Consider the following 20464-nt stretch of genomic DNA (forward strand, 5'->3'; position numbering starts at 1 on the left):
ATCCATGACAATTGACAACTAAATATGTTAAGATGTTAAATTGTAATCTTCGTATTGTACATGTAACAAAATCAGAATGTTTCTCCTACGGAGTAATCTAAATGTTCTAGTTTCACCAAGGTAAATATTACAACCCAACTGATACGGCCTGCAAAGCAAACATGTGGGACAAGCACAAGAACCAGTCACTACTTTCCAACATGAAAGACTTCACTGTCACATACAGTCTGTTCCTAAGTCTCCCATTAACAGAGGTCTTTCTCAAGCATGACTTCCTATCGTGATTATTACGACAAACACCAAAGTCTTCTCATTTTGGAATTTCCTATGCAATTATCGATCATGCATTATATAATTTATCGACATTAGTATGTGTTAGATGAGTGCAGTGTATCCCCCTGCAGAAAAATACTACACACCAAACACCATCCAAAATGTCTACTCCGCAGCAGTAAGTCCTTTCTACGCTTGTTCTTTTACTGATCTATGGATCATGGAAATCCTTGATCGCATTTCTATTTTGATAACTAAATGGAATGGTTCGTCTGATGATCTTTTTTTGTTCAATTTAAATTTTGCAGGTACTATAATTCTTTACCACCGGTGGCCAAGATGTTTGCCGTCACTTGTGTAATGGTCTCTGGTGCACAATATCTTGGTCTTCTCAGTTACTGGACCATATCTCTGTCTTATTCGGATGTTTTTTTGCGATTTCAGGTACTTATTCATATCCCTAGCACTATAACCTAGTGGTATTAAGAGGTTCATGTATCAATGTGTGAGTATCAGAGTAACAGCTTCTTCTGTCAAATTTAAGCGAGTTATTTGCAAAATGCATCCCCGTGGTTTGGCCAAAATGCATTTTTTTACCTATACTTTAGATAACTGCACTTTGCATCCCCTTACTATTTCAGCGCGACAAATTACACCATTTTCATTAAATTTGTTAAAATTCTCAGGGGCATTTTAGGAAATTAAAATATTTAATTATAATTAGATCATTATTTAAGTTTTTTGACCCTCTAAATGATACTTTTCGAAAAAATTTAAAGAACGGAAGTTGTAGAGAATAAAAAGATCTTCTCGAAATAAAAAGGTTCAAAATTGAAATATTTTTTTTATAATTGTTTTTAATAAATTCAATAAGTATATATTTTATTTAATTTTGGCTTCGTAAATTTTTTGATAATTTTGAATGTTATTGTTTTGAAAAGATTTTTTCGTTCTCTATAATTTTCGTTCTTTAAATTTTTTCGAAAAGTGTCATTTAGAGGGTCAAAAAACTTAAATAATGATCTAATTATAATTAAATATTTTAATTTCCTAAAATACCCCTGAGAATTTTAACAAATTTAACGAAAAGGGTGCAATTTGTCACGCCGAAATATTAAGGGGATGCAAAGTGCAGTTATCTAAAATATAGGTAAAAAAATGCATTTTGGCCAAACCACGGGGATGTATTTTGCAAATAACTCAATTTAAGCGCATGGGCGTGCAGCTGATGACAATGAAGATACGCTAATTAAGTAATTTTATGTTTACAGGTGTGGAGGCTTATTACAAACTTCTTTTTTCTTGGTCCATATTCACTGGGTTTTGCTTTTCACCTCTTGATCATGTAAGAAAAAAAAAATCCATAATCCCTATACTATATATTGTCCCTGAACTATTGGCTTCATAATTAGCATAATTCTTGTAGTGAAGAATTTGAATATGTTATTACATCTAGATTACGTAACGGAGTTCAGCTAGAGAGAGGACCCTATGACAAGAGGACAGCAGATTATGTATGGATGTTCATATTTGGTGCTTTCTCACTGCTGCTAATGGCAGCAATTCCATTCTTACAGACACCATTCTTGGGTGGTTCCTTGGTCTTTATGATAGTCTATATTTGGGGACGGGAATTTGCAAATGCTCGTGTGAATATACATGGTATTGTCGAGTTAAAGGTATACAAACACATAATATTTTTTAAAGAATGCAGTTTCTCAAGTATTTCGTGAAATCATGCCTAAGATATTAATTTAAACACGTCGAACATAGGGGTTCTACCTCCCTTGGTATGTGCTTCTCATAGATCTGCTAGTTGGGAATCCATTAATGCCAGACCTGATGGGAATGGCAGCAGGACATTTGTATTACTTCTTGACAGTGATTTATCCCCTTGCTGGTGGAAGTAACTTCTTCTCCACTCCCTATTGGGTGTATCCTTTTAGTTACTTTTTTATTTACTTGGCTTAAGTTACAGAAAATATAGCACCTGCAAGGGTTGACTCAGTTGGTTATCAAGGGGATAATTATCCTCTTGGTCATGCCCGTGGGGTTTACCCAGTGTACACCCGGTAACGGCTGCGGGTTTCCTACGATAAAAAAATATATATATGTAGAATAATCTAGTTCAAATGCAAGTACATGTGTTGGATGTTCTTTAACCCTGTAACTTTATAAAGTCACAAGCTGGTTGCAATTTGGGGAGAAGGGCACCAAATGAATTCTCCAGTAAGACAAAAATTAGACGATTCAATAATTTTTCGTGGTAGAAGTCATCGACTCAATGGCAGCAGTGGGAGAGGCACAAATACTTCGTCTCAACCAGAAACAAACGTGCAGGGAAACGCAGCTGCTGCAGGTCCTTTTCAAGGGAGGGGCCATCGTCTGGGGAACAATTAAGTAACACGTAAACATGTAATTGTGAGATTTACTCACCGATATTGCAGTTGATAATATTGTTTTTGTAGCTTTTCTGCAACTTGTCTCTAGCAGAATTCATGTTTAATAGTCTCATAAAGCATATATATATTGTCTCAAGCTAGTATTTATCTGTAGCAGAAACATAGCTTTGTTCCTCAGTAAGTACTTGTATAATTTTCGGTGAGTTTAAACAGGGTAAGGTACAGAGTATATTACACAGTGTTGGCTGTACTTTACACCGATTTTCAAAATAGTGATCAAATTTTCAAATTTTAAAAACAGTGGCCAACTTTTCTTTCCGCCTTTCAAAAAAATGACTGCCGTCAACTCCCGTTAAATCTTCTTTGTTAACTAATATATTTAAAGTGTAAATTTCATACTGGTGACCGTACTTCACACTTATTTTTAAAATGGTGGTTATATTTTTAAAAATTTTAAGTAATGACATTTTTAAATTTTCATTGTAGGAAGAGTTTTAAAGAGTTTTCCTAGATTGATCGTAATACTAGGTGTCGATTAACAAATCATTATCACGTTGGTACTCCCTCCAGTTGGTACTCCCTCCATCCCAAAAAACGTTTCCCGTTTTGACTTTTTATACTATTCATGGTAAGCGTTTGACTACTAATTTACGTCTAATCTATAAGATCAAATATAGTCATGAGTGATCTTGTTGGATTCGTATTTATGAGTACTTTAATACAATGAAATTTTTATATTTAATAATAATATGAAATTAAAGATATTAACAATCAAAAGTGTGCATTGACAAACGTGTCAAACACATGCGGGAAAAGTATTTAGGGACGGAGGGAGTATAAGTTTTTTCAATGGGTGAATACTCTTCTTTATATTTTTGCTAAATTTTTTATTTGTATTTTTGTGTGAGGAGGTTGAAAAGATATAGAAGTCGGACACTTGATTAAATTAGAAGAAGTGAAAAAACCAATAATTATTTAAGTTGTGTTTGTACCTATTTATTTAGCGATATCATATGTTTTTTGTGACGATAAAGATGTGAGTCCGGATAACAATTTGACTAAACCATTCTTTTAAAAGGTGAAAAAAGATTTCAACAATTTATAAAAGTTTAACCACAATTTTGAAAATAAGTACGAAGAACAGCCACCATTCTGTAATTTACGATTTAAATATATTAGTTAACGGTGAAAACTTAACGGGAGTTGACGATAGCCTTTTTTTGAAAGGCGGAACAAAAAGTTGGCCATTATTTTGAAAATTTTAAAATTTGACAACTATTTTAAAAATTGATGTAAAATGCGGTCATCCCTCTGTAATTTATTTGCGAGGTATATTTCCTTCGTACAAAATTCATGCGCATGAATCACAGCTATTGGAGGGATTTGGTTCTTCAAATGAAATTCTTGATAATAAATTGGGCACTCTGTTAATCTAGAATAACAATTTCATTAGAAAATGACTATAACCGAAGATCTTTAATCGTTGAAGATGAAGACCTGGTTCTTACTTCTCAGCATGCAAGACGTTTACTATTAAAGAGTTATTTTATAACATTTATTAAAAAATATAAGATTATATTCGGACCTTCCTCTACAATATTAAAATGTTATTTAATATGATATCAGAACTCGGTTTAGAGAGGATCATTGTCAATCGTAGCGAAATATATAGTGTACGATTGAAGGGGAATATTAAAAAGTATAAAATAAAGTACAGTAATACTGTGGTGCTATAAAATAAAAATTACATTATTTATTTGTCGGCTTGGTTTATCATAATTTGGTCTCGAATACATGCGGTTCGTCTCGCTTAATCGATTTGCTTCATCATATTAAAATCTTTGTACTAAAAAATAAAATAAAATTCTGATATGCTTTAAATAGGGCCGGTATTGAGCATCTATAAGCCCAGTGCAAAGTTTTTGTTTACATAATTACTAGCGTTTACATAATTGATACTCCTTATCAATTAAGATATTCATTATAACTAAATACATACCGGGTCCGCACATATCATCCCAAAAAACTCCCAATTTGATATTTATATTTTTTATTAGGGGTGAGCAGAAAACCGCACAAACCGCAAAAACTGTCTGTATCACACCAATTCGCACCGCAAAACGTGGTTTTTAATTTTCGTGGTGCGGTTGCGGTTTGAATTTTTAATAAACCGCGCGGTGCGGTGCGAGTTGTGTTTTGAAATTTCTGAAATGCGGTTCAAACCGCACCGCAATAATTAATATATATTATATATAATACTTATGTTTCATGATTCCATTTATTAAGTCTGATTCCATTTAACATACTAGGAGTGCTTACTTAGTGATCATCTTGTTTCTGCAAGATCAATTGTTGCGTGGTGATCATCCTATTTGTGTTTTTTCAAAAATAATGAGATACATGGTACAAAACCAACTATTTAATAGTGACCTCATTTAATTTTCGAGCCAAACTTCTACGTTAAATTTTACAATGTGGAATTTCTAATTTTTATTATTGAAGAATATTGGCGACTTTGTTATATTATTCAGAAATTTAATTAAATTTAAGTTTTGTATTTATTTAAAATTTTCGAACTTGTAATGTATAAAACGCAGTGAACCGTACCACACCGCATTTTTATGGTGTGGTTTATGCGGTTTTTGAGGATACGAGGTGCGGTTGCGGTTCGGAAATTTGATCAAACCGCATGTGCGGTTTGGTTTGCGGTTTGAGGAAAAAACTGTACCGCCCGCATCGCGCTGACCCCTATTTTTTATTAAAACTATAAACCCTTTTTAATGGTATAGTATATCATGTATACCGCCGTATGCCACTAAAATATAATACTAATAATAATAATAATAATAATAATAATAATAATAATAATAAAATTATATTCTAGGAGTCTATCAACCAGAAGCTGAGAATAAAATATATCGGGGGTCTATTAGTAAAAATTTAGGCTGACAATTCATGTCGGTCGTTTACATCTGTGTCGTTATTTTCGTATTTCGTATACTGATGGGCAAACACATATTCGACACGTTTAACATTCGCGTACCGAAGGGTAAACACATATTCATAATCAATTGTTTCGTGTATGTTTCGTGTACATTTCGTGTATATAAATAAATATATATATATATATATATATTATATTTTTGAATATAATTATCTATATATATATTAGAAATATATATATATATATATTTAGATATAATGGTATTTTTTAATATATTTTTATAAATATATACGAATTATATGTATATATACATATAATATTACAAAATATGTATATTTACATAAATGAATATATAAATATCTTAAATATATTTAAATATTTATTTATAAATTTATTTATTTCGTGTACTTTCTTGTTGTGTAGCCAAGGTTAAACACATATCCGTACTCATTTAGATTTCGTGTTTTATCGTGTCGTGTACTTTCGTATTCGTATACCGAAAATTCGAACCCGTATTCATTTATGTTATTTCGTTCTCGTGTCGTGTTATCATGTCATATATCAAATTGTTAGCTCTAGTAAAAATTGAAAATATAAAATAATTTATACAAAACCCCTCTTTATTATCACGCATATCGAGATATATTAATAATATCACATACAAATTTTAATTAATATGATAATAATAATATAATTTACTAGGAGTTCGTTAAATATCGAGAATGAAAGTCGAGAATATAATAATATTTATTTATTTACAAAAATTTTAAATTAATTTAATAATTTAACTAATATGATAACAACATCAACAACAACAACAACAATAATAATAATAATAATAATAGTAGTAGAAGTTCTATACCATGAGTCTATTAACTAAAAGAAAGTAATAAAATATGAGAATATATACTCTTTATTAATAAAAAATACTATTTTGACAAAACACGTTGTTACCAAAGTAATATAAGTTATATGACTCTATTAACTAAAAACCAAGAATAACTCTTTAAATATAATTTTCATGGAACAGTGTTACTAAAGTACCAAAATACGGAATAATAATTATCACAGCATAATCTAATTAATTAATTTCAATTCAATCTTGATAACTCCGGTGAGCGGGCGTCTCCGTTCGACACCGTTCTTGGACCTTCTGGGTGTTAATGAGGTGTAGCTGCTGGTTGGGTATCTTCAAAACAACACCGGAATGAGGGTTTGGCTCCCACGGCGCCTCCCGTGTAAGAATAAGAACAGGGTTTTGGAGAAGATGAAGATGTATGTGTGTAATAGAGATGTTGTTGTGTGTGTGTATGGATATGAGTGTGAGAGAGTGATTGTGTGAATGTTTTTCTAACCCCTAAACCCTTCAGCCTTGGGGGTATATATAGCCAAAAAGTAGGGTTTAGGGGTTGTTACCTCTAAATCAGGGTCGTTGGATCTTGGGAGCAGAGGACGCCTGACTTGGGTGGATTGCTTAAACGTGACCAGGGGAGGACCACCTCCAGGGTGTCCTAACGGCCTTCTGACACGTGCCATGCTTGTCTGGTGTGTTGGTTGTTGATAGCTGTCACCGTCACGTGCCCACGTACCCTTCCTTGACGGGTTATGGGATGTGCATGTGTTTGCTGGGACCCCCCCTCATGGTGGTCTTGGCCCCCAATCCGGATCTGGTGTAGTAGATGTCAATCCGGATTAATATAAAAGATTCGATGCTTTGGAAAAATTTCTGCACCTGGTTGCACCCCAATCCGGATCTGATGTAGTAGAGACCAATCCGGATTAAGGTAGAAGATTAGATGCTTTAGAAAAATTTCTGCACCTGGTTGCCCCCCAATTCGGATCTGGTGTAGTAGAGACCAATCCAGATTAAGGTAGAAGATTAGATACTTTAGAAAAATTTATGCACCTGGTTGCCCCCCAATCCGGATCTGGTGTAGTAGAGACCAATCCGGATTAAGGTAGAAGATTCGATGCTTTAGAAAAATTTCTGCACCTGGTTGCCCCCCAATCCGGATCCGGTGTAGAGAAATAATGCCTTGGGGAGATTTCTTAGACTTTTGATGTCTCCCGGATCCAGATTCCTTCTTTCTGGGTAGGTCTCCATGGTTCGAGTAGGGGGTTGCAGACTCTGCGTAGATTGTGGAATTTGTAACGTTTTTTGGCCTTTTTCCCTCCCATGAATTTAAAATTTTGACAGTTATTCCTTTGAAAATCGGTCCATAATCATTGTGGGGGTGTAAATGTGTTTAAATGTATAATATATATATATATATATATTTATTTTTGAGTATTTCTGTAACTGCCTCTCGGGCCAATCACGTCCTGCCACGTGGCATAGACTGTTCTGCTCGCTTATGCCTATAAAAGGCTGCACCCCTCTTTCATTTCTTTTTCTTCCTCACAAATAACCGAACAGCCATTTATTTCTTCTCTCTTTCTCTCGAGATCTTTCGAAGGGTTGCGTTCGCCGTTGGATTTGTCAACTGCTGTGTCACCGTGGTTCTCTGTTCGCATTTGATTAACTTGTAAGCCTCTCTCTCTCTCTCCGTCTTTGTATTTATCGTATTTCTCTTCGAGTCACTTCGGTTTTCACCGAATTTTAAATGCATCGATTTGTATTCTTCTTCGCGGATCAGTGTTTTTGTTGTGTTTTGTTTTTGATGTGACTGTTTTTCACTATGCATGTTTAGATCTGAGGGTTTTTGGGCGTATTTGGTTTGTTTTTTGTTTAATTTTCTGGGGTTATTTGGGGGCTGTTCTTGGTGTTTTTGCTGTAAAATGTATGTATATATGAAAAACATAGATTTTGCTGATTCATTCTTGGCGTAGTTATTTGTGGTTAAGGGTTTTAGGTTTTGATCCGGGTAAGGGGTATAAGACCCGGATCCGCGGAAAGTATTTGGGTAGAATTATATGACTTGGGGTTTTCAAGTCATTTTTGGTTGCTATGGATCCGGATCAGGGTGCTTGCCACCGGGATCCGGGTCCATGATTTTCAAATTTTTTGGCTTATAGTTAACATGATCCGGGTCGTTGATGTTTTTCCGGGTTGGACTTGCATTGGTGGTCCGGATCATTAGGTTATGGTAAAACTAACATAACGTACTTGATCCGGACCTCTTAGCAAAACAAATAAAATCTGTAGGGCCCAGGCTAACTGACTTTCATTTTAATAGGTATATGGTCCAGATCAAGAGGCTTCCCAGGAGAGCTTTAAACTGTTACCCGGGTTTTAGTGGCGAGGAGAGCGATCCTGATTCAAACGAGAGGACGCAGATCCAGGAAGAGATGTTGGGAACCACGGACTTAGGGTGTTACTACGTTTTACGATAAAGATTACGAAAAGAGGATTACCTTGTTAATGTTTGATTCCACGCTCTTCTATTGTATTCCCAAATTCCCTTGAGCGAAGTGTGGCCTCCGTCTTCTCAAGTTATCCTCTCTTCTTGCTCCTTGGTGGCTACAATATGTTTTCACACAATTGCCAAGCAAGAAGAGAATAAGAATATATATAGGCTACAATAGGGACCATGGATAATTAGGTTGGGCCTTCTAATTACATCTTGAGCCTAGCCCAATGTAATTAAATATTAATTCAATCCACTAAAGAATTAATATTTGCACTACCTTTTCTAATACGGTAATTTAATTAATTCGGTTCCAATATTATTTGCTTATTAAATTCCCCATGTTTAAAATATCATATGTCCATTAATTAAATAAATTACTGATAATTTATTTAATTAATATCTTTTATCCTTGATCATCCACTCAACCTTTATTTAATTATGCCAGAATAAATTCCACCTGCAGGGTTTCACATAATTAAATCTTTTTGAGCTTTGAACTGGACATCATTAACCTGAATATTATCAGGACATGGATTCCTTCAATAAATAATATCCACCATGTATATAATTCCATCACCCAAAATATAATGATATAATTCAAAAGAATTATTTCATATATTAATCAAAGCATGTAAATAATATACACGTGTCAATTACTATTTCCGGATTAAGAACCTAAGCATTAATAATAACATAAAATCTTAGTTCTCCTTCTTAATCAGTATTAAGGGAACAATTCTAAATTTGATCCTGTTCAATATACACAAAGTATACTAGCATTATTTATTAGTCAATATAAACTAATCTAAATAATACTACAGCCATACCAGTGGATTGTCCAACACCACCTGTGCTGTGAACCTTATTATATTATATAACCGTATTTAACAATCTAATATTCTGTATCCCATTTGATACTAGATTGTTCACAATATATAATATTAGACAACATGTAAACATTCAAATGATTCTCAAATAAACTAGCCAGAAATAAATGTACATACTTCAAATAAATATTTTCAGTATACACTAACAATCTCCCACTTATACTCAAAATATTCTATGTGTACATCAGTGTTTATTTAATCTACTATTACATAAATATCTATGTGTCCATCCATCTGACTCCTATCACTTCCACATGCTTGTCAAAAACCTTGGTTGGCAAGCTCTTTGTGAAAGGATCTGCTCGGTTGTCTTCTGATGATATGTGAGGCACAACTATATCCCTTCGCTTTACGATTTCTCGTATGAGATGATACTTACGTTCAATATGTTTAGCTGCTTTGTGGTCTCGCGGTTCCTTTGAATTTGCCACAGCACCAGTGTTATCACAATACACCGTCAAGCTCCTAGGCAAATTAGGTACCACATCTAAGTCCAAAAGGAAGTTCCTGAACCATACAGCCTCCTTGGCAGCCTCAGAGGCCGCCACGTACTCGGCCTCCATGGTGGAGTCTGCAATGCATTTCTGCTTTACACTCCTCCATATAACGGCTCCACCTCCCAAAGTAAAAACATATCCCGAGGTTGATTTCCTCTTATCCCTATCTGATTGGAAATCTGAATCAGTATATCCCAAAGGAAATAGATCTGAGGCCTTGTAAATTAACATATACTCCTTAGTCCTTCTCAGGTACTTGAGTATAGTTTTTATTGCACTCCAATGTTCCTAACCTGGGTTCGACTGATATCTACTAACCATGCCTATAGCAAAGCAGATGTCAGGCCTCGTACATAACATATCATACATTAAGCTTCCACATGCTGAAGCATAAGGAACTGCTTTCATGCTCTCTATATCCTTAGGTGTCGAAGGACACTGCTTCTTAGATAGAGCAACTCCATGCTTAAAAGGTAAAAAACCTTTCTTGGAGTTCTGCATGTTAAAACGAGCTAATACTTCATCAATGTAGGGCTCTTGAGATAAAGCCAACATCCTTTTCTTGCGATCCCTTATAACTTTGATCCCAAGGTTGTATGCCGCTTCACCTAAGTCCTTCATGTCAAATTGTTTGAACAACCATGCATTTACTGATGACAACATCTCAACATTGTTTCCAATGAGTAAAATATCATCTACATATAGTACTAGAAAAACCACTGCATTACCTTCACTTCTCTTATACACGCACGATTCGCTTGGACTTTGATCAAATCCATATGACTGGACTGCCTGATCAAAACGAATATTCCAGTCTCTAGAAGCTTGTTTAAGTCCATAAATAGACCTCTTAAGCTTACATACCAGATGCTCTTGGCCTTCCTTAATGAATCCTTTTGGTTGCTGCATATAGATGGTTTCTTCAAGACTTCCATTAAGAAAAGCTGTCTTGACATCCATTTGCCAAATCTCATAATCGAGATGAGCTGCTATAGATAAAAGAATACGGATTGACTTAAGCATGACTACCGGTGAAAAGGTTTCCTCATAATCGATACCTTCTTTCTGAGTATACCCTTTCGCAAAAAGTCTTGTTTTCCAGGCTTTCACCTTTTTATCTAATCCCCTCTTTTTCTTGTAGATCCACTTACATCCAATAGGTTTTATACCTTTGGGTGGTTCCACGAGCTCCCAGACCTGATTAGAATACATTGATTCTATCTCAGATTCTATCGCCTTTTGCCAAAGATCTGCATCTTTGTCTTGTACTGCCTCTTCGTATGTACGGGGATCATCATCATGTTCACCAGGGACCAAGTCTGAAGACTCTCCCAAAAACATAAATCTATCAGGCTGTTGAACAACCCTCCCACTACGACGAGGCACTGGTGCGGTATTAGTGACAGGTTGTACATTATGTTGTGGTTGTTCTACTTGTACTACAGCTTCATGGGTATTATTTGTGCCTCCCACTAGTTCCTCTAAAACGACACTACTCATGGGTTTGTGATTCATTATATAGTCCTCCTCCAAGAACCTTGCATTGGTGCTAACAATGACATCCCGATTCTTCGGACTATAAAATAAATATCCTTTTGTTCCCATGGGGTAGCCTACAAATAACCTTACTTCTGTTCGAGATTCTAACTTAGTCGCGTTCTTGTTCAGCACATGTGCTGGACAACCCCATATTCGAATATGTCTTAGACTCGGTTTATCCCCGGTCCACAATTCTAAGGGGGTTTTAGGAACCGACTTAGAAGGTACTAAGTTCAGAAGATAAGCTGCTGTCTCTAAGGCATGTCCCCAAAATAACTTGGGTAAATCCGAATAACTCATCATCGATCTAACACTCTCCAAAGGAGTCCGGTTCCTTCTCTCTGCTACACCCTTCCGCTGGGGTGTGCCTGGTGCAGTTAACTGGGATTCTATCCCATTTTCTGATAAATATTCCCTAAATTCTCCAAGCAAGTATTCGCCACCACGATCTGATCGTAGTGACTTGATACTTTTATTAAGTCGCTTCTCCGTTTTAGCTTTGTACTCTTTGAACTTATCAAAGCACTCAGACTTACGGTGCAATAAATAAACGTACCCATATCTAGAATAATCATCAATGAAAGTGACGAAATATTCATAACCACCTCTTGCTTGGATATTCATGGGTCCACATAAATCAGAGTGAACCAATTCTAACAGTTGTTTGGCTCTATTCCCTTTTGCCTTGAAAGGCCTATTAGTCATTTTACCTTCCAAGCAGGATTCACAAACTGGAAATGGCTCCACTGCCAATGAGCTTAAAGGCCCGTCTACTACCAGTCTTTGAATCCTCCTCAAGTTAATATGACCTAATCTCAAGTGCCAAAGATATGTTTGGTTCAAACTAGAAGGTTCCTTTCTTTTAGTAGAGTTAGAAGATGTGTTGTTCAATTCCCTAAATTGCAGTTGCAGTGCAGGTTGACTAGGATTAATTATATACAAATTGTCGTGCAATGTACCAGAACATATAATTCATTTATTCATCATAATAGAAACATTACGATCCGAACAAACATTATAACCATCCAAAGCAAGTTTAGAAACCAAAATTAAATTCCTTCTAAAAGAAGGTACATAAAGACAATTGTTCAAAACCAAAATCCTATCAGAACCAAAAGATAAATGAATAACTCCTACTGCAACTACTGCTACTTTCGTAGCATCTCCCATGAACACGTATATATCACCATCTCTAAGCATTCTGGATAGTTGGAACCCCTGCATATAATTACAAACATGATCAGTGGCTCCCGTATCTACACACCAAGTGCTCGTAGATATAGCCGCTATAAATGTTTCTGTAACTAGAGAAAGAGACATACCAGTATTGTTTGTCTTCTTAGGAAGAGCACAATCCTGTTTCCAGTGACCTGACTGTTTGCATCTGAAGCACTTTCCCTTAGGCTTTTTCACACCACCCTGAACTCCCACTGCCTTCACAGCTTTCTGTGTCTGAGCCTTTTTCTTCTTCTTAATACCTTTCGGCTTAGAGAAAGAACCTTTCTCAGCCACATTCACTTGAACACTCTGCCGAAATAATCCTTCAGCTGCCTGAAGTTCTGTCAGCAGTTCCGCGAGACTATACTGCCTCTTGTTCATGTTGTAATTCAAGCGGAACTGCTCAAAACTCTTGGATAAGCTCATAAGGATAATGTCAATCTGGGTTTCCCCGTCAAGTTCAGCACCAAGGTTCTCTATCTCATTCAGATGCGACATCATCTTGAGAACATGATCCCTTACAGGTGTGCCTTCAGCCATCTGAGTGTTCATTAAAGCCTTCATGGCTACTTTCTTAGCAGCCCTATTCTGATCTCTAAAAAGTTCCTTGAGATTAAAGAGCATATCTGAAGCAGTGGCCATAGACTGATGCTGATGCTGCAAAACACCCGACATTGCTGCCAGAATGTAACATCGCGACATCTCATCAGCCTTAATCCACCGTTTATAATACTCTTTCTCATCTTCAGGAGCATCAACAGCAGGCTGTTCAGGCTTGGGTTCATAAGTGCAAAACTTGTACTCCTCAGCAGTCAACACAATGTCCAAATTTCGTTTCCATTCAATATAGTTAGGTCCGGTAAGTTTGTTATCCTTAAGTATGGTGAATAGTGGATTAAAACCCATTTTATCCTGAGAATCATGCATAAAAACATCACATAAATAAGGGTGCATTAATTATTAAGATCTATTGATTCCTCTAACAATTATTAAAATTTAATGCACTAACATCTAAACACCATAAGCTTCTGGTACGCCACGATGTGTGACATGTACTCCACCTAATTTTGTTTAAATGTTACTTCGGTCATATTACTAAACAATATGCCACGTTGGGGTGGACTATATTATTTTTCATAGCTAAGTGTATACCATCATCAAATCTTAAATTATTTAAAATCTATGGAACTTGGTATGCCACGATGGGTGGCGTGTATACCTTCCAATATTCGTAATTTTGCCTTGAATAGAATACTTCAATTCAATATTCATCAATGGTTTGATTTCCAGGTAGTGGAGGAGTCACATCGGTCTCGCTTAAAACCCACAGCCTTACAAGTTCGATGAACTCGTTTTTGACAAAATCGCCCCAAATCAAAAATAAAGAAAATCCGTATTTTATTCCTTTTAAAAATTAATTTAAGAAGTTTGTTCTAGTAATTTCTATAACATTCTAGACACCATAAATTACATGCCACAATGGGTGACGTATATATAATTTATATTCGTCTTTATGTTAAATTACCTACAACCAATAATGGAGACCATGGGATTTAATTTCATATTAATTCCCTCTCCCACTTAGAATTTTTTATTAAAATTGAGGAATTTTAAAATTAAATGGGGCCCTATGTTGTTATAATTATGTCTAATCATGCATTCAAAATACACACATAATTTTAGCAACATATAACATTTAATTAAAGCAATAAATAAAATTTATGTCCATGTCGTCCTAATTAAGTTAAATATGCAATTTTAAAAGAATTACACACATAATTAACGACACACATAATCAATAAATTAAAGCAATAATTAAAATTTAATGGAAAAAGTTAAAATAAATTTTTCCACTATTATGGCCCTTGAAAAAAAAATCCAGCTCTCAAAAAAAATCTGCCTCAAGCGCGCCCCGACGCCCCCAGCAGCCCCAGCAGCCGCCGCGGCCCCAGCAGCCCCAGCTGCCGCAGCGGCCGCAGCGCGCGCGCCTGTTGCTTTTCTGTGAGTTTTGTTTTGATTTTGCTCGATCCAAGCATCAACAGCAGCCCCTTGTAATCGCACAGCGGAACAAAAAACTACCGGAATTGATTTCCGATCGCACATAACTATTACAAAATACCCGGAACAATTACAAAAAAATAGATCTAATACAAAACTAATTTTGTAAAATCTATTCTAACACGATCAACCCTCGTGTAAATTACAACCACGATTAAACCACGTGGAAACCAAAACAAAAATTAACCACGATTAAACCACGTGGGATCCAAACACATAATTAAAATATACATGGCCATAATAGTGGATTAACAACCTGCATCAAAACCAATACAAGCAAAACACTATATACACGCATATATAATTACGACATGGACATTATATCATAAAACGTAGAACCCATTACCAGGCTCCGATACCAATTGTTGGGAACCACGGACTTAGGGTGTTACTACGTTTTACGATAAAGATTACGAAAAGAGGATTACCTTGTTAATGGTTGATTCCACGCTCTTCTATTGTATTCCCAAATTCCCTTGAGCGAAGTGTGACCTCCGTCTTCTCAAGTTATCCTCTCTTCTTGCTCCTTGGTGGCTACAATATGTTTTCACACAATTGCCAAGCAAGAAGAGAATAAGAATATATATAGGCTACAATAGGGACCATGGATAATTAGGTTGGGCCTTCTAATTACATCTTGAGCCTAGCCCAATGTAATTAAATATTAATTCAATCCACTAAAGAATTAATATTTGCACTACCTTTCCTAATACCGTAATTTAATTAATTCGGTTCCAATATTATTTGCTTATTAAATTCCCCATGTTTAAAATATCATATATCCATTAATTAAATAAATTACTGATAATTTATTTAATTAATATCTTTTATCCTTGATCATCCACTCAACCTTTATTTAATTATGCCAGAATAAATTCCACCTGCAGGGTTTCACATAATTAAATCTTTTTGAGCTTTCAAGGGGACATCATTAACCCGAATATTATCAGGACATGGATTCCTTCAATAAATAATATCCACCATGTATATAATTCCATCACCCAAAATATAATGATATAATTCAAAAGAATTATTTCATATATTAATCAAAGCATGTAAATAATATACACGTGTCAATTACTATTTCCGGATTAAGAACCTAAGCATTAATAATAATATAGAATCTTAGTTCTCCTTCTTAATCAGTATTAAGGGAACAATTCTAAATTTGATCATGTTCAATATACACAAAGTATACTAGCATTATTTATTAGTCAATATAAACTAATCTAAATAATACTACAGCCATACCAGTGGATTGTCCAACACCACCTGTGCTGTGAACTTTATTATATTATATAACCGTATTTAACAATCTAATATTCTGTATCCCATTTGATACTAGATTGTTCACAATATATAATATTAGACAACATGTAAACATTCAAATGATTCTCAAATAAACTGGCCAGAAATAAATGTACATACTTCAAATAAATATTTTCAGTATACACTAACAAGAGATGGGTAAGAAAGCATCCCCTTCCTCTGAGATTATCTCGAAATTTAGGTATAAGAAGATCCCGGGAAATTCAGTTCCCTTCACTCCTGAGGGGTATTGGATTGACATAAAGTACCATTTTATCGAGAAGCCTGCGGAGATTGAGAACGAGGTCTATTATAGCAGGGTTAGGTATGATACACAGCCTAACGGTCACCCCGGGGTGTACAACCAGGAGGCTCTCGAGAGGATGTTTGCAGAGTTTCCCATAAGACGGGATCATTACCAGCTAAAGGATTCATTCTCTGAGGCGGATCCAGATGAGATGAATGAGGTGGTCCGGGCTGCTTTCTAGTTGACGCCCGATATTGAGTGGAGATGGCCGGAACCCCATGAAAGGATCTATCACCGGCCGTAAGACGGCTTTGTCCCGGTCTGGATGGAACATCTTAGATCCGGGTGGAGCCCCCGGTGCCACATGTTCATCAAACACCTCTGCAAGCATGTGTACAAGATATCCCCGATGTAAATCACTCTGAATGAGATAAAGTCGATGAACTGATTTATCGCTTGCTATAATAAATCCGTATTTCTGCCGACTTTGAAGCTCTTCCACCAGATTTTCTATCTCTCTAAATCCAGTCAGAAACCTTTCTACGAGATTAGGTTCCGGGCTGCGGAGTGCGGTTATGGTCCGGGTAGAGCTAAGCCTATCATGCACCAGTCTTCTTTGAAGTATCGGAATGGGGAGATTATCCTGTTGAAGGGATATGACTTGGCTTATCTCCCCTATTTTACAACTGAGGGAGTTCAAACTAAGTTCAACCCGGATGTGCTTGAAGGCCAGGCTGTTTCTCAGATCAGGTGTTTCTGCGATTCTCTCGAGTTCCAGCCGACTCGGGACACATTTATGAACCATAAGCTGCTTTTTAATCTTGGCTGTAAGTTTTTCTTTAATCTATTTTGCCCTTGATCCGGATCCCTCGCCCCGCTTGATGATCCGGATTATGGTTCCTTTTTCTTTTTACTTATAACTCGTTTGGATAGAATGTTGGCTTTTGATCCGGGTCTCTTGCTTTGCTTGATGACCCGGATCAAAGTCCAGTTTGCTTTTTTACTTGTAACCTATTTGCATAAGATGTTTTCCTTTTATCCGGGTCTCTTGCTTTGCTTGATGATCCGGATCAAAGTCCAGTTTGCTTTTTTGCTTGTAACCTATTTGCATAAGATGTTTGCCTTTGATCCGGGATTTGATCTCCTTTTGTTTCATTTCTGCAGGTTTGCCTCATTTCAACCGCAATTTCCTCAAAATCATGTCTTCTTTTGCTTACGATGCGGTATTCAACACTCTCGGCTTGGCCTTTAAGACGAATAAGGGGGCCCCGGGTCCCGGATCTGGTTTCGCAGATATTGAGGGAGGAGCCGAATCTTCCGTTCCTCAGAATATCCCGGATTCGGGCCACGAGTCTGAGCCTGAGGTCCAGAGAATTCCGGGTGGTGATGATCCCCCGAGGAAGAAAAGGAAGTCCGTCCCGACCAAGCCCCCCGGGGGAAAGCTGTGGTTTCCAACCGGGTTGTATGCGACTCGGAAGGCAGAGGCCCAGATGGAGAGGCCATGAAGATAGGTACCAAATTTATGGTCGACCTAGCCGGGTTCATGTCTAGTATCCCTTCCGAAAATGACTGGGAGAAGGTTAAGAGATACAACATGGATGCCACCTTGAAGAGGGTAACTGGGCAATGGGGGCAGGTAATTACTGAATTTCCAAGTTTTTAGTCCCGGATTATATCCCCCAATTTATTCTGTACTTAGTTTCTTTTTGTCTCTTCTCAGCTTGGGAGTGCCATATCTATCTGCTCAAGTGTCGCTTTCACTGAGATCCGGGAGGCCAACAACCGGACTAACGTTGAGAAAATATGGGCTGATAGTTTACAGGGAGAGCTGGAGGAGGCCCGGGAGAGCTTTCGGACTGTTGAATCTGGGTTGAATGAGAAGTTGAAGGATGCAGAGGACCGGGCCGAGGGGCTTTCCAAGGAGGTAGAGAGGCTGAAAGCTGAACTTGCTGCCAAGGAAGACTTGAATAAGGAGGCCATAATTTCCAAATTCAAGGCCAGTGATGTCTATGACTTCGAGGTTGCCCAAGACGGGGTGCCTGAGGTCCGCAGATCCTGGGTTGTTGCTGAACGTCATATAAAGACCGATCCATTGGCATCCTGGGAGAGCTTCATCCAGGAGTTCCTGGCTGCGAAGGCTGCAGTTGAGCAGGGTAAGGGGGAACCGGAATCCTATGACGGCCCCTACCCCAGTTTCCTCTAGATCCGGACCAGTTTTAATAAGCTTCTCGGGCCCAGCCCCTGTAATTTTCCTTTTGCTTGGATTCCTGATTGTCGTACTTTGAACAATTTGTAATATTTGGATTTATTCCGGATTGGTGGCAATCCGGATCTTGTTTTAAGTTTTAATTCTTTTTCCTTTTATTTCTCTTCAATCGTAGAAAATATTTGCTTGTCTTCTGGTCCGGGTGGGACACTTCATCCGGGAGTTTTTACTTTTATGAGCAATCCGGATCATGGGTCAATTACGCAAATGATCCTGATGCGGGCTGTGGTTATGGCCCCCAACCTGGATTGGGTTTATAGTCGGATTGTTCCGGGTATGAAGCGTAATCCGGGTTGACTTTGCTTTTCTTATGGTAAATCAATCCGGATTTGAGTGCTTATCATTTTTGATATATTCTTTTGAAATTGCTTTCTATCCGGGTTTGACACTAATCCATTGATGCTTGTTTATTTGCTTTATGTACTTAGAGAATAATCCTTTCAACCCGGATTCGAATGCTTATTCAGGTTGATTTTTGCTTTTAAATTGGCTTTCAATCCTGGTATGATACTAACCCGTATTGATGTTTGCTTGTTTGCTTTTATGTACTTAGAGAATAATCCTTTCAACCCAGATTCGAATGCTTATCCGGGTTGATTTTTGCTTTTAAATTGGCTTTCAATCCTGGTATGATACTAACCCGTATTGATGTTTGCTTGTTTGCTTTATGTACTTAGAAAATAATCCTCGTACGAAATGGTTATTTTCAACCCAGATTCAAATGCTTATCCGGGTTAATTTTTGCTTTTAAATTGGCTTTCAATCCTGGTATGATACTAACCTGTATTGATTTTTGCTTGTTTGCTTTATGTACTTAGAAAATAATCCTCGTACGAAATGGTTATTTTCACCCCGGATTCGAATGCTTATCCGGGTTGATTTTTGCTTTTAAATTGGCTTTCAATCCTGGTATGATACTAACACGGATTGATGTTTGCTTGTTTGCTTTATGTACTTAGAAAATAATCCTCGTACGTAATGGTTGTTTTCAATCCGGATTCGAATGCTTATCCGGGTTGATTTTTTGGTTTAAAATTTGGTTTCAATCCGGGTATGATACCATATCCGGATCGATGATTGCTCTATTTACTTAGAACTTTTCTAAGGAAATAGTGGTTGCTTTTGTTTTTTGCTTCGAACCCGGTTATAAGACTATAACCGGATTGTTTTTTTGCTTTCTGTACCAGTAATTTAAAAGTAATAAATTTCTAAGAAAGGAAAATTCTTTTCATTGAATTGAAATTTTCTTCATACAAAATATAGGATCATAGATTGGTTGCTTGCCATAGGCTACGAGTTTTGGTTGCTTTTGGTTGCTTCTTCAACTGGTAAAATTTTTTGAGCCTGAGTCCATGCCATGTATTTGGGATCTCAGATTCATCCATATTCATGAGCTTGTATGTTCCTGGCCTTAGAACTTCCTTGACTTTATATGGGCCTTCCCACCTTGGTATTAGCTTCCCAGTTTTGGTGGG

General features: G+C 36.7%; 1 protein-coding gene across 1 annotated transcript; it reads left to right on the top strand.

Annotated features, from left to right (window-relative positions):
- Positions 1–285: 285 nt before the first annotated feature.
- On the top strand, positions 286–2878 carry LOC141670548 (derlin-1.2-like). Its single transcript, XM_074476443.1, has 6 exons — positions 286–451; positions 582–717; positions 1545–1618; positions 1730–1952; positions 2047–2207; positions 2454–2878. Exons 1-6 carry the CDS (start codon positions 435–437, stop codon positions 2671–2673), a joined length of 831 nt encoding a protein of 276 aa, XP_074332544.1. The 5' UTR covers positions 286–434; the 3' UTR covers positions 2674–2878.
- Positions 2879–20464: the final 17586 nt, after the last annotated feature.

Source organism: Apium graveolens, chromosome 7 (genome assembly GCF_009905375.1).
Source record: "Apium graveolens cultivar Ventura chromosome 7, ASM990537v1, whole genome shotgun sequence".
Lineage (NCBI taxonomy): Eukaryota > Viridiplantae > Streptophyta > Magnoliopsida > Apiales > Apiaceae > Apium > Apium graveolens.

What these genes read in the sequence shown, in the direction of transcription:
- LOC141670548 (XM_074476443.1), top strand. An exon ending in GCTTTTCACCTCTTGATCAT is followed by an intron (nt 1,619 to 1,729) that starts GTAAGAAAAAAA and finishes TATTACATCTAG; the next exon opens with ATTACGTAACGGAGTTCAGC. An exon ending in ATGGTATTGTCGAGTTAAAG is followed by an intron (nt 1,953 to 2,046) that starts GTATACAAACAC and finishes CGTCGAACATAG; the next exon opens with GGGTTCTACCTCCCTTGGTA.